The following is a 14,030-nucleotide window of genomic DNA, read 5'->3' on the forward strand; positions in this document are numbered from 1 at the left end:
ACCCCTTCACTGCCAGTGTCATTTTTACAGTAACAGTGCATATGTATAGCACTGATTACTGTAGTAATGTCACTGGTAACCCCAAAAGTGTCAAAAATGTCAGTCAAGGGTCCGATCTGTCCGCCCCAATGTCGCAGTCCCGCAAAATAATCGCAGATCGCCGCCATTACTCGTTAAAAAAAAACAAGAAAAATGACAAAAATATTTCCCTTAGTTCAGGCATGTCCAACCTGCGGCCCGGGGGCCGCATGTGGCCCGAAACCACAGGCAATGCGGCCCATTGCCCCCTGACAATTTTTTATTTTTTTTTGCTGGGGAGGAAGGAAGTCGAGTGGGGGCACGGCCACAGAGGCTGCCTCAGAGGGGATCATCCACTAGTCATGTTAAATTAGGGCTGGGGGGGGCGCGGCAGCTCGGGAGGGCGCGGCGGCATTTTATTACTTATATACCTTAACTATAGTATATATTTTATATGCGGCCCGAGAAAATTTCTCTACACTCAATGTGGCCCAGAGAAGCCAAAAGGTTGGACACCCATGCCTTAGTTAGTAAACGCAATAACTTTTGCGCAAACCAATCAAAATACGCTTTTTGCGATTTTTTTTTTTTTTTTACCAAACATTTGTAGCATAAAACAAATTGGCCTAAAATGTTAAAACATTTTGATTTTTACATTTTTTTGGGGAATTTCATATAAAAAAATGTGAAAAATATTGGTATTTTTGCAAAATTGACGCTTTTTTTTTGTTTATATCGCGTGATCAAAAAATCGCACAGGTGATCAAATACCACCAAAAGAAAGCTCTGTTTGTGGGAAAAAAAGGACGTCAAATTTGTTTAGGTACAGCGTCGAACGACCGTGCAATTGTCCGTTAAAGTAACGCAGTGCCGAATCGCAAAATAGGCCCTGGTCAGGAAGGAGGTAAAATCTTCCGGGGCTTAAGTGGTTAAAATTAAGCCCTCTAGCGACGCGTTATTACCACTGACAGGGCTTCCATCTTTACCTGGTCTTCATTAAGGGTTGGTGGGCTCTGGTCCTTTAAATGGATGAGCCCCGATGACACCGATGTATTCACTATATCAATAAGTAAACCTTACTATAGGCTGACCTATAGGTAAAAATCATCCATGGGAGTTTACTCACCCATTAATGAGTTCAGTGGCAGGATACCACACCTCACTGCTACATGCAATGGCAAGGCAAATATTGTCATGGTCTCTCCATGATTTCCCCACATAGTAGGATAAACAAATAATTGAGAAGTCCAGCAGAGAGGGATAACCAATGTCTTGGTGTTGGTCCTTTGGGAAGTGGCATAAAGGCAAATACTGCAGAGATAGCTTACCATATGAGTCTCTGAAACCCAAAAGAGAAACTGCCAAAGGACACAACTTACAGAAGTTAAACCAAAATGAAATATCAATTTTCTTTTCAAAGCTTTTATTGAAAAAATGGAATTATAAATTTGTAGGAAGCTTTACAATAAATCAAGTTGCAATAGCCACAATTCTTTTACATCAATCAATTCAATAAGGTAGGAAGGTTGTAAGGTACAGCTTTCAGCTTTCTGGCTCTCCTTCTCCCACTGTAGTGTGTAACAGAGGTCCTATTCTATGACTGATTTGCTGAGTGGAGTAGGTTTAGAGAGGCTGTCATGACTGTATGATCTTTTCTGTGATTGAGGACTTCAACTAGGCCTGACATGTAAGCAAAAATGAATTTTGCCTCTTTCTTGGGGAGAAAATTAGTTGGGGACCATGTCACCCAATGTTTCCTCTGAACTGAAAAACCTTTATTGAGACCAATGCCTACAAGGCAAGGGTTGCACTGACCAAGGACCATTTACTACTTATTGTTCTGGCAGAAGCCTTATGGTCTTTTTGTGGAGTAGCAGTTGAAGTTCAGAAACAAGAAGAGACGTGTGTGCACCACTTTAATTTACCAGCACTCTAAAGCCCCTTAGACACGCAACGATTCTCGGCCGACCGGTCGTCCGTCTTTTGTCCAGAGTGGTGTTTTGTTGGTTGAAATGTGCCTAGACTGCACACGAATTTTCCCGCATGACAAAATTCTACTTCAGAAGTGATGTCATGTGTTGGTTTGCTTTCTTTGTGTTCTTTCTTCACTGAGCATGTCCAGACTTGCTCATCAGATTTTTCCCTGTCGAAATCTGTACTGACTGCACGAAAATCGGCCGTTGTGTTGACGGCCAACAAAAATTTTATAGTCTGCACACCAGATTTTTTTCGGCCGAAAAGTCGGAGTTGGTTGTCGGAAGCATCATACTAACAAGCCGAAAATCGGCAGATCGGACGTTGGCCGAAAATTCCCTGACAATTTTTGACGCGTGTGTACGGGGCTTAAAGCTGGATACACACTATCCAGCTTTTGTGGTTATTATTATTATTATTATTTATTATACAGGATTTATATAGCGCCAACAGTTTGCGCAGAGCTCTACAATGTGAAGGAAGACAATACAGTTACAATACAGTTCAAAACAGGAGGAACTAGAGGGCCCTGCTCGTTAGAGCTTACAATCTAGAAGGTTAGATTTCCTTCAGATTTACCTTTTCTATGTAGTGCAAGGGCCTGCCAGATTGCATACAAATTGAAAGTGTTTAGGTTTGACCTCATATTACATCGTTTTGGTAAATCTAAAGGAAAAAGTCTTCAGAAAATCTTATAGTGTGTATGGCACATTAAACTACTTGTACAGGTGGGAAGTTAAATGTATGTCCTCAGGGGAATGAAAGAGAGCCAGATGAGCTTTGCTGCTTTAGAGATTGGAAGATTTAGAACACCTGCCAGTGATTTTATTTCTAAGTACCCATTAGGATGATTTCCACATACGTCTTGTTCAGGTGACCCAATATCACACACTTATAGGGTGTCGCCAAGCCAGGAAACCTTGAAGGCCAAATAGCAATAAATAATTAGCATGGGTTTAAACTCCTCTCACTGGTTTAGTGGTTTATATAGTCTTCAAAAGGGCCCTTTCAGGGCTTCCATTCAGGTACTGCTCAAAAACAAACACTTATCACTGTATATACAAACCCAATTCCAAAAAAGTTGGGACACTGTACAAATTGTGAATAAAAACAGAATGCAATGATGTGGAAGTTTCAAATTTCAATATTTTATTCAGAATAAAACATAGATGACATAACAAATGTTTAAACTAAGAAAATGTATCATTTTAAGGGAAAAATAAGTTGATTTTAAATTTCATGGCATCAACACATCTCAAAAAAGTTGGGACAAGGCCATGTTTACCACTGTGTGGCCTCCCCTCTTCTTTTTATAACAGTCTGAAAACGTCTGGGGACTGAGGAGACAAGTTGCCCAAGTTTAGGAATAGGAATGTTGTCCCATTCTTGTCTAATACAGGCTTCTTGTTGCTCAACTGTCTTAGGTCTTCTTTGTCGCATCTTCCTCTTTATGATGCGCTAAATGTTTTCTATGGGTGAAAGGTCTGGACTGCAGGCTGGCCATTTCAGTACCTGGATCCTTCTTATACGCAGCCATGATATTGTAATTGATGCAGTATGTGGTCTGGCATTGTCATGTTGGAAAATGCAAGGTCTTCCCTGAAAGAAACAACGTCTGGATGGGAGCATATGTTGTTCTAGAACTTGGATATACCTTTCAGCATTGATTGTGCCTTTCCAGATGTGTAAGCTGCCCATGCCACATGCACTCATGCAACCCCATACCATCAGAGATGCAGGCTTCTGAACTGAGCGCTGAGAACAACTTGGGTTGTCCTTGTCCTCTTTAGTCCGGATGACATGGCGTCCCAGTTTTCCAAAAAGAACTTCAAATTTTGATTTGTCTGACCACAGAACAGTTTTCCACTTTGCCACTGTCCATTTTAAATGAGCCTTGGCCCAGAGAAAACGCCTGTGCTTCTGGATCATGTTTAGATATGGCTTTTTTTTTGACCTATAGAGTTTTAGCCGGCACGGAAAATGGCACGGTGGATTGCGTTCACCGACAATGTTTTCTGGAAGTATTCCTGAGCCCATGATGTGATTTCCATTACAGTAGCATTCCTTTATGGGATGCAGTGCCGTCTAAGGGCCCGAAGATCACCGCCATCCAGTATGGTTTTTCCAACCTTGACCCTTACACACAGAGATTGTTCCAGATTCTCTGAATCTTTGGATGATATTATGGACTGTAGATGATGATAACTTCAAACTCTTTGCAATTTTTCTCTGGGAAACTCCTTTCTGATATTGCTCCACTATTTTTCGCCGCAGCATTGGGAATTGGTGATCCTCTGCCCATCTTGACTTCTGAGAGACACTGCCACTCTGAGAGGCTCTTTTTATACCCGATCATGTTGCCAATTGACCTAATAAGTTGCAAATTGGTCCTCCAGCTGTTTCCTTATATGTACATTTAACTTTTCTGGCCTCTTAGGCTCCATGTACACGGGACGTTGTTAAAAGTCCCTTTGAATGCTGGAATTTTTAGGAAGTTTGAAACGTCCGTTCGGTCGCGTTTGTACCCGCGTTTAGCAGCGTTTGCGGGCATTTGCGTTTAGAAGCGTTCCTAGAGGTCAAAAAAATTATTCCCCTTTAAAATGGAAAAACGCGAACGCTAAACGCGGGTCATCGCGTTCAGACGCCTTCGGATGCGTTCAGACGCGTTCGGACGCGTTTGTGCGTTTGAAACGCCGGGAAACACACGTTGAAACGCAAATAATTGCGTTCTAAAAACAGTCCCTGAACGTAACTGCCTGCAAATGACTGTAAACGACCTGGTGTACATGGACAGATAAGATAAAATGTAGATGGGTTCAGGGGCTTCTGAAAAAAACGCCCAACTGCTCCTAAACGGCCATTTCCAGCGTCCCGTGTACATGGAGTCTTATTGCTACCTGTCCCAACTTTTTTGGAATGTGTAGATCTCATAAATTCCAAAAGCCAATATTTGGCATGACATTTCAAAATGTCTCACTTTCAACATTTGATATGTTACCTATATTATATTGTGAATAAAATATAAGTTTATGAGATTTGTAAATTAGTCCATTCCTTTTTTATTCACAATTTGTACAGTGTCCCAACTTTTTTGGAATTGGGCTTGTAGATCAGATAATCAAAGAGAAAATATCACGTTCACTTTCAGTCCAAAATTAGTGCTGCCAGGGCAGGAAGTGAAAGATTAGCCTGCTTCCCAACACCACTGGAATGTTACAGTTAGTTCATCATGAGGGGTCTCCTACATGACAGCAGGAAGCATCCCAGCAACCGTTCAGCCTTCATATAGTATTAATGTGTCCCTTACATCAAAAGGGTCTTGGTGTAGCTGCATTGTCTGCATACATGGTTTGTCAGCTCTTAACTCTTCACTATACAAGAGATTTTTAGTTGCTTTCTCAATCTTGGTTGTGTAGATTTTCCCTCACTCTCCATTCCAGTAACAGTGGACCAGAATTAATGGAGAAATCCAAGACCCTAAGTGAAACCTCCTTTTAATGTTACATTCTGAGAGGGCATTGCTGCAGTGGGCTCAGAGACATAGCAGTCATTGAAGGGAGGGAATAATTCACTTTTTTTTCATAGGGTTTCACAGATTTATGTTAATGTAAAACAAAAGGACAAGTTCATTAGTGTAGCAACCAGGAATAGAAAAATAGGACTGGGATGAAAATCAGTTTTTAAGTGCTTAAAATGCAACATTTCTGTGTTGACTTTGGGATGCTTCAATGTTTCCCTATATGTTCTCTTGAAATGAATACTATAATCTGCTTTTATAAGCTCAAAGTACCTTGTTAAAGGTGAGTTTTCTCATTTCTCAAGATATATCCATAAGTGGTAGGGCAGTGGTTTTGGTAGAGATGTTCCACCAATGTGTTGCTTCCAGGTACCATGGATTTACCTTCTTTATTCATGAAATTCCAAAGATGTAAGGCATAGGAATCGTTAAAAGTTGGCAAATTCTTCCAGACTTCAAAGTAACGTGTCCATGCTGGATACAAGATGGGGTAGAAACGTCGAGGATGAAAATAACTTATGTTTGCACACATGACATCATCTGTAGATTTAAATACCGGCATGCCACACAATTTCTTTACAACACGTGCGAAAACCCCCGGCCCTTGGTGTCCCCATATTTCACCCCTGTAGTTCTCGACAAAGTTCTCCATAAATTGCCATGTCAGTTGGTAATGTGAGGAGAGGCCAAAAACACTACTGCTAGTAGTTGTGAAAGATTCGGCTGCTATAAAATGGTCCTGGGGTATTGGGTGCAGTGAGATGACATCAGCATCCATGTAAATTCCACCGTATTTCCACATCATGGCAAACCTGCAGGCATCTGAGCTAACATGGGTCCAGTAGACTTCTCTTTTAGGGTCCACCTGGTAATCCAGAAAAATGCATTTTTTTGAGATTATAACATATTGCTTTACATATAAAATGCCATTTTAATAAACATTTTTATAAGTAGCTGTAGCATTGCAAAAAACTACTTTTGGCATTATTTGTGGGCTTGTATACTAGATAGAAAGAGGAAGCAAGATACTTTCTTGTATAAACAGAGGTACTGACTGCAGATAAAGGCAAAGGCAATGGCATAATAATCCTTCCCAGTACAAAACATTAGTAAGACTAAATTTTGCATAAACGATTAGGCATAATTTCACAAAAAAAGGATTTTGTGGAACTGGAAAAAGTGCTGAGAATTTATAAGGGGCATGGAGAATGAGGGAAACAATAACAGAATTGAATGTACAGTATCTGACAAAAGTAAGTACACCCTCACATTTTTTTTAAAACTTTTCATGTGACAACACTGAAGAAATTACACTTTGCTACCATGTAAAGTAGTGAGTGTACAGTTTGTATAACAGTGTAAATTTACTGTCCCCTCAAAATAACTCAACACACAGCCATTAATGTCTAAACCGCTGGCAACAAAAGTGAGTACATCCCTAAGTCAAAATGTCCAAATTGGGCCTAAAGTGTCAATATTGTGTGTGGCCACCATTATTTTCCAGCACTGCCTTAACCCTCTTGCACATGGAGTTCACCAGAGCTTCACAGGTTGTCACTGGAGTCCTCTTCCACTCCTCCATGACGACATCATGGAGCTGGTGGATGTTAGAGACCTTGCGCACCTTGTGTTTGAAGATGCCCCACAGATGCTCAATTGGGTTTAGGTATGGAGGCAAGCTTGGCCAGCCCATCACCTTTATCCTCAGCTTCTTTAGCAAGGCAGTGGTCGTCTTGGAGGTGTGTTTGGGGTCCTTATAATGTTGGAATACTGCCCTGTGCCCCAGTCTCTGAAGGGAGGGAATTTAGCTCTGCTTCAGTATGTTACAGTAAATGTTAGCATTCATGGTTCCCTCAATGAACTGGAGCTCCCCAGTGCCGGCAGCACTCATGCAGCCCCAGACCATGACACTCCCACCACCATGCTTCACTGTAGGCAAGACACACTTGTCTTTGTACTCCTCACCTGGTTGCCACTACACACGATTGACACCGTCTGAGCCGAATATGTTTATCTTGGTCTCATCAGACCACAGGACATGGTTCCAGTAATCCATGTCCTTAGTCTGCTCGTCTTCAGCAAACCGTTTGCGGGCTTTCTTGTGCATGAACTTTAGAAGAGGCTTCCTTCTGGGATGACAGCCATGCAGACCAATTTGATGCAGTGTGCGGCGTATGGTCTGAGCACTGACAGGCTGATACCCCACCCCTTCAGCCTCTGCAGCAATGCTGGCACCACTCATACATCTTTTTTCTCAAAGAAAACCTCTGGATATGACGCTGAGCATGTGCACTCACCTTCTTTGGTCGACCATGGCAAGGCCTGTTCTGAATGGAACCTGTCCTGTTAAACTGCTGTATGATCTTGGCCACTGTGCTGCAGCTCAGTTTCAGGGTCTTGGCAATCTTCTTATAGCCTAGGCCATCTTTACATAGAGCAACAATTCTTTTTTTCAGATCCTCAGAGATCTTTGCCATGAGGTTCCATATTAAACTTCCAGTGACCAGTGTGAGAGAGTGAGAGCGATCACACCAAATTTAACACACCTGCTCCCCATTTACACCTGAGACCTTGTAACACTAATGAGTCACATGACACCAGAGAGGGAAAATGGCTAATTGGGCCCAATTTGAACATTTTGACTTAGGGGTGTACTCACTTTTGTTGCCAGCGGTTTAGACATTAATGGCTGTGTGTTGAGTTGTTTTGAGGGGACAGCAACTTTTCACTCACTACTTTACATTGTAGCAAAGTGTAATTTCTTCAAAATATTTACAAACATGTGAGGGGTTTACTCACTTTTGTGAGATACTGTATTCTCCCTTGAGAAGATTCTATTAAAGGGGGATATTATCAGCATGTAACGTGCCCTTCGGAAGATTATCCACTTCATGACCATGCCCTTTTTTTGCTTTTTTATCAGTGCATTAACCGACAAATGCGCGGTCATGCAACACTGTACACAAATTAAATTTATATTATTTTTTCCTACAAACAGAGCTTTCTTTTGATCAGCACTGGGTTGTTTTTTTTTTTTTTTTTTGCGCTATAAATAATAAAACATTTTTTTTGAGAAAAACAATATTTTTTTTCTTTCTGCTATAAAACATATCCAATAAAAAAAATTTAAAAATCTATTTTCTTCATAAATTTAGACCAAAATATATTTTGCTATACAGTATATTTTTGGCAAAGGAAAATCCCAATAAGCATTAGACATCTACAGAACTGAAAACTAGTATCGTTTTGGTGATTTGTTTCATTTAGTTTTGTTAAATTTAATTTATTAATTTTCCAACGAATTCCAAATATTTGAAATGATTCTAATTCGGATAGGTCGAAAAATTATCTACTGATTGAAATTCTATGTGAAGAATAGCTGGTTGTTAAGGAGCAGGCCGCAGGCAGGGGCAGCCATGACCTTAACAACTGATGGGGACAAGGGCCTTTTCCCCACAATCCTGGCTGATGGTTGTTGGGAGGTGAATTATCTGAATCTGGAAGTCCCCTTTAACAAGAGTGCCCCCAGATCCTGCCCCCCTATGTGAATGAGTATGGGGTACATAGTACCCCTACTCATTCCCCAAAAAAGTGTAAAAATTCCATAAAAACGGGGGGCCGGATTTAAAGAAACTGCAGCTTCAAACATCTATGACGTGTTTCAGTTTCGCCGCGTTCAAATCAATTAACTGGCGCTGCGGCGAATTGGCTAGTGAAACAGCAATAATGAATTCCGCCGTCAGCGGTATTCACTTACGATCTCGGCTTCGCCAATTCGCAAACTTATGTCTTCGTGCTTATAGCAGTTTCACATAGCGATGTGGGCTAGTGGATTAGTGCACACATCACACGTCTGTAATTCATCTCCCTCTGCTGTAGGTTCGAGGCTTACCATCTCCACCTAACTTTTTTATTTTCTTTTTTTGTTTATATTGCTAAAATGTAACGGATTACATCATATATATTGCTAAATAATGTTACACTCAGAAGCGCTTGCAAGCTTACAGCATTTTAAGTGGTTTTATGATCTTGTCTGTGTGTCGAATCGATCTTATGATTGAAAGTACCAAAGGCAAGTGACCAAACCCCTACCCTACTTCAGGGCAAGATGAAACCTCACAATTTTACCATGGTCTTCTTCCCAGATTCCATACAATGTTTAGTTCTTTAGCTATATGTGCTTTTTAGCCTTAACACACTCCTTTTTTTCCACCATACAGCTTTATTCTGCACAATAGCTAAGTGCTTTGCAACTTCACTGCAGTTAACAACGTCATGGGTTCAAATCACATCACTACACTTGGAATCTCTTTTCACTCTCATTTTTTTAACAGTTTTTTTAAACTATCTTGAATTTGGGGGGGGGGGGGGTGTCCTACCCAAATTTCAAGCACATCAATGGAAACAACACAATTTTGATTTTCTGAGTGTGGTCCTAGTTTACCATGGTTCTTACAATTTCTTGACCAATAAACATAGGTGTCTGATATTGGACTCTCTCCATATTTCAACAACACAGACCCTCATAGTCCAACACTACATTTGCCTCACACCTCAACACAACACTGTCACATCCCTACTCTACATTACAACCCCTCACATCACCAGTACAAGCAGCATGCAAAGTGCAAAACTCCGGCCTTGGCAGCTTAATGGGCCATACACTAACAATTTGTCTAGACTTTTTCCTGTAGACTTAACCAAACCATATAATATAAGGTCAAACCTCAACACTTTCAATTTGGATGCAATCAGGCAGGCCCTTGCACTACATAGAAAATGTCAATCTGAAGGATAAAGTCTTCTCTAAATCTTACAGTGTGGATGGCCCTTTTGTCTGTAGGCACCCACACAAAACAAAAAAACACATGTTCAATTCTAAAGTCTTTATTTATTTGAGAATGACAGCAAAAGGAGGAGGGATGCAACAAAATAATATTGTCACTCTCCAGTCCGTGTGCCTTTACAGCGCCAGACCACGATCTTTGCTCCATGGCTACGGGATTCTGATGTCTTCCACAACGTCAGGCAGAGTTCAGAATCCATTCTGCACCTCTACCAGCTCATAGGGGACAGGCATGGCAAGGTTGCTGGTCAGCTTCCAAGCCACTATTGAAGTTCCAGGGTGTTCATGTTGGTCATCGATGCTGCTTTTGGCCATGTGCCTTACCAAATATTCACTGACCACAAAAGAAGATGAGTGGAGTCCATCAAGGTGGGTTTCTACCACCTACACCCGCAAGCAGTACCACTCCTGGAAAAATAAAACAAAGGATAAGACATTTCATTATGAAAATCACATCTTAATGCCTGTTTGCTTCATTCTGAACTTCATTTAATTTCGACATCACGAGTGAAATAACACATTTTATGCCAACTTACACAAACCAGAAATCATTAATGTAAACATTTGAATACACACCTGTGACGCCAGACAGCCCATCACCACAGGCTTCTCATGGTACATGCCATGATTCCAAGATGTTCACGTTCTGGAAAATTACAACACCATAAGATACCAAGCAGCCGTTCATGTTATCAATAACTACACAGGTGGCATAGACACAAATAAACACCTGCCAGCTCTTCTCAGCCCTTTACACTATTCACAATACCAACATGTTTATGGTTAGAGGTGCATGTTTTTGCTCAAGTAACACAATTTTACCAATGTTGACTACACTTTATCTACAATGGCAAGTATCATTGGCAGATGATAATGACCCTCTGTCTCCCTGTGAGTGGCACCTCTGCTAACTAGCTAATTAATACACATGCCCTATCTTGACCGGTTACAGTACTTACATGTAAAGTGGCTAGCAACCAGGGTATTCCGGGTGGCAAAACCTGCAGCGGTGCTCCGCCGCCTGGGGGCCGCCGGCTGACGGACCTCTGGCTCCCTCTCCTCCGTCAGCTCCCAAGATTCATCCCGGGCAACGCACATGTTGTGCAACACGCAGCACGCCAGGATGATCTTGGAAGCCTTTGTAGGAGAGTACAGGAGTTCACCCCCAGGCCGGGCCAAGCAGAGAAACCGGGATTTGAGAAGACCTATGGTCAACTCGATGATACTCCGGCTTCTCTGCAAGGCCCTGTTGTAATTCCTCTCTGCTGGGCCCTGGGGGTACCTGATTGGAGCCATCAGCCACGTCAGCTGCGGGTAACCAGCATCCCCTGAAAAATAAGAAAAATATACATTAGTTCTTCATATCATGTGACTTTAGATGACTCCTCAAAATGGGAGACAATTAGGCATTTTACTAAACAACCTGCTCGTCTGTTTGCAAAAACTCATATGAAACATCTCAACTCTGTCTAACTGCCTAAATCACTAATACAAATGGGAAAAAGGACACACAAAGTGGTGTGTTTCTCTTGCAAGTTCCAACTTGGCCCCTATTTTGTTCCTATTACATTAGCCTAGGTATTACTTCTGGAATATATCTGCAACTAGAGTGAGGAAACCAATATTGACTCACTTATGCAAAGTACTTTGGGGATATGGCAATACCATTGGAATCATTTGTAGGTTTTCTTTGGGTGGCTAGAGGACACCATTTACACATTGGTTAACCACCTTCATTGGACTCAAAGACAACTTTGCAAATCTTTCTTTTGTGAGCTGCTAAGCTGCTGATCTGGTTGTGTGTGAACAGCCTGCCAACTCCTAACACATCCATTTTAGGTAGGCTTTGCTTAAATCAGGGTGTACACCGATGTAGCTTATTCCTATGTCTATGTAATCTTACAGTTTATGTTGTTAAGACAAAATACTTTACCAATAAGCCACCCTTGGGGCATTTGGCCACTTTCAAACACCTCGTACAGAGTACTGGTTCTTAACATACTGGAATCATGGCACGACCCTGGGTGACCAGTGTTGACACTCATGATGCGCTGTTTGGCATCACAAACTAATTGGACGTTCACGGAGTGGTACTGCTTGCGGTTCCGGTACTCACTTTCTTGGCTCCTTGGTGGCCTAATGGCTATGTGGGTGCCATCGATTGCCCCTAGGATTTGCGGCATGTGTGCCCACAGGTAGAAACCCAACTTGACTTCATTCCACTCATTTTCATTCTGTGGCCAGTGGATAAAATTGGGCACTATATCGACTATGGCATTAATGACCAACATGAACACCCTTGAAACTGTGGGCTGGCTAATGCCCATGATACTTCCCGAAGTGGCTTGGAAGCTGCCACGCCCTAAAATATACAAAGTGGCCAGCAATCTGGCCATGCCGGGCACCGCATGGCCGCGCTGTGTGTCCGGGTCAATTTTGTCTGCTATGAGCTGGTAGAGGTGGAGAATAGTTCCTCGCTCAAGCCGGAATTTCCTCCTGACATCAGAATCCCGCAACTTGTCCAAATAGATCCTTGGAGCAAAAATGCGTGGCTGGCGAGGTAAGGGCACACGGACTGGAGGTGCTGCTGGAGGTGCTGCTGCTGGAGGTGCTGCTGCTGCTGCTGCTGCAGCTTCCCCACCTTCTGCTGTCTCCTGTGCTAGGGCCTCCTCAAACAAGGCACCGATGAATGCCAACATTGCACCATCTAATGCGTCTGGGATATCGTCCTCCATTTTGAACGCGCAAATTCGCGAATGCGCAGATATATATAGAAACGGCCGCTAATTATCACACCTGTGAGCCAGCTATAAAAGGAGCACATGGCCAATATGGCTGCTGGATGTTATAGATCGATGTTTCTTATGTGCTAGCAAGACCCTGTGACCCACAACCTACATTATCTGGAGGTAAGACAATTGTATCTCTCTCTCCCAAAAAAAAGGAAGGAGAGAATTTGTACTTATCTTGGGTGTGCTTAAGTTGTCTATGGTGAATCCCCTCCAACCCACAATAGCTTGGGAACCCCTCAAGTGTCTTTTAATCATTGGCAGTTGGCCCCATGTGCATGTGGTTTGGACATGTGTTTTCTCATGTTTGTTAAAGGTGTGCAGTCTAGATTTGGCATCTAAACCTGCCCCCTTACCTTCCCAGCTTCCAAAGACACCATTTTTGCTTTCCTGATAACTGTAATTTATTAAGTGCACGTATGTAGGTCATGCGATTTCTCATGTATGTTTAATGTTTGCAGCCTCCTTTTGCCTATAAAGGATTACACCACCCCCCCCTCCACCAAGTCTGTTTGTGCCATTAGGTAAGTGTTTGGAGGGCCTCGTGTGATTTGTACCCATATGCGTTTTCTTATGTGTTTTTTTTCCATTTCTTTGCAGCCTCTTCTGCTTTTTTTTGCCACCACCACCACCACCACCACCACCACCACCGTCTTTGTGCCATTAGGTAAGTGTTTGGAGGGCCTCGTGTGATTTGTACCCATATGCGTTTTCTTATGTGTTTTTTTTCCATTTCTTTGCAGCCTCTTCTGCTCTTTGCCCACTACCACCACCACCACCAAGTCTGTTTGTGCCATTAGGTAAGTGTGTTCTGTAACTGTTCACTAATTATACTGTATATGAAGAGCAATCTGCAAATCATGTTTTTTTCTGTTTTATCTTTTGT

The 14,030-nt window shown here is 42.1% G+C and overlaps 1 protein-coding gene across 1 annotated transcript in view; it reads right to left on the bottom strand.

Annotated features, from left to right (window-relative positions):
- Nucleotides 1-5,705: 5,705 nt before the first annotated feature.
- Nucleotides 5,706-14,030, bottom strand: part of LOC309549051 (alpha-1,4-N-acetylglucosaminyltransferase-like) — a gene marked incomplete at its 5' end in the record, with an annotated part of 33,390 nt that continues 25,065 nt past the window's right edge. The window contains one exon of the mRNA XM_082249012.1: nucleotides 5,706-6,374. Within this exon, the coding sequence (XP_082105138.1) occupies nucleotides 5,787-6,374 (588 nt within the window). The 3' untranslated portion in view covers nucleotides 5,706-5,786. The remainder of the gene's footprint in view (nucleotides 6,375-14,030) is intronic.

This window comes from Pelophylax lessonae, assembly GCF_965119305.1.
Source record: "Pelophylax lessonae genome assembly, chromosome: 3".
Lineage (NCBI taxonomy): Eukaryota > Metazoa > Chordata > Amphibia > Anura > Ranidae > Pelophylax > Pelophylax lessonae.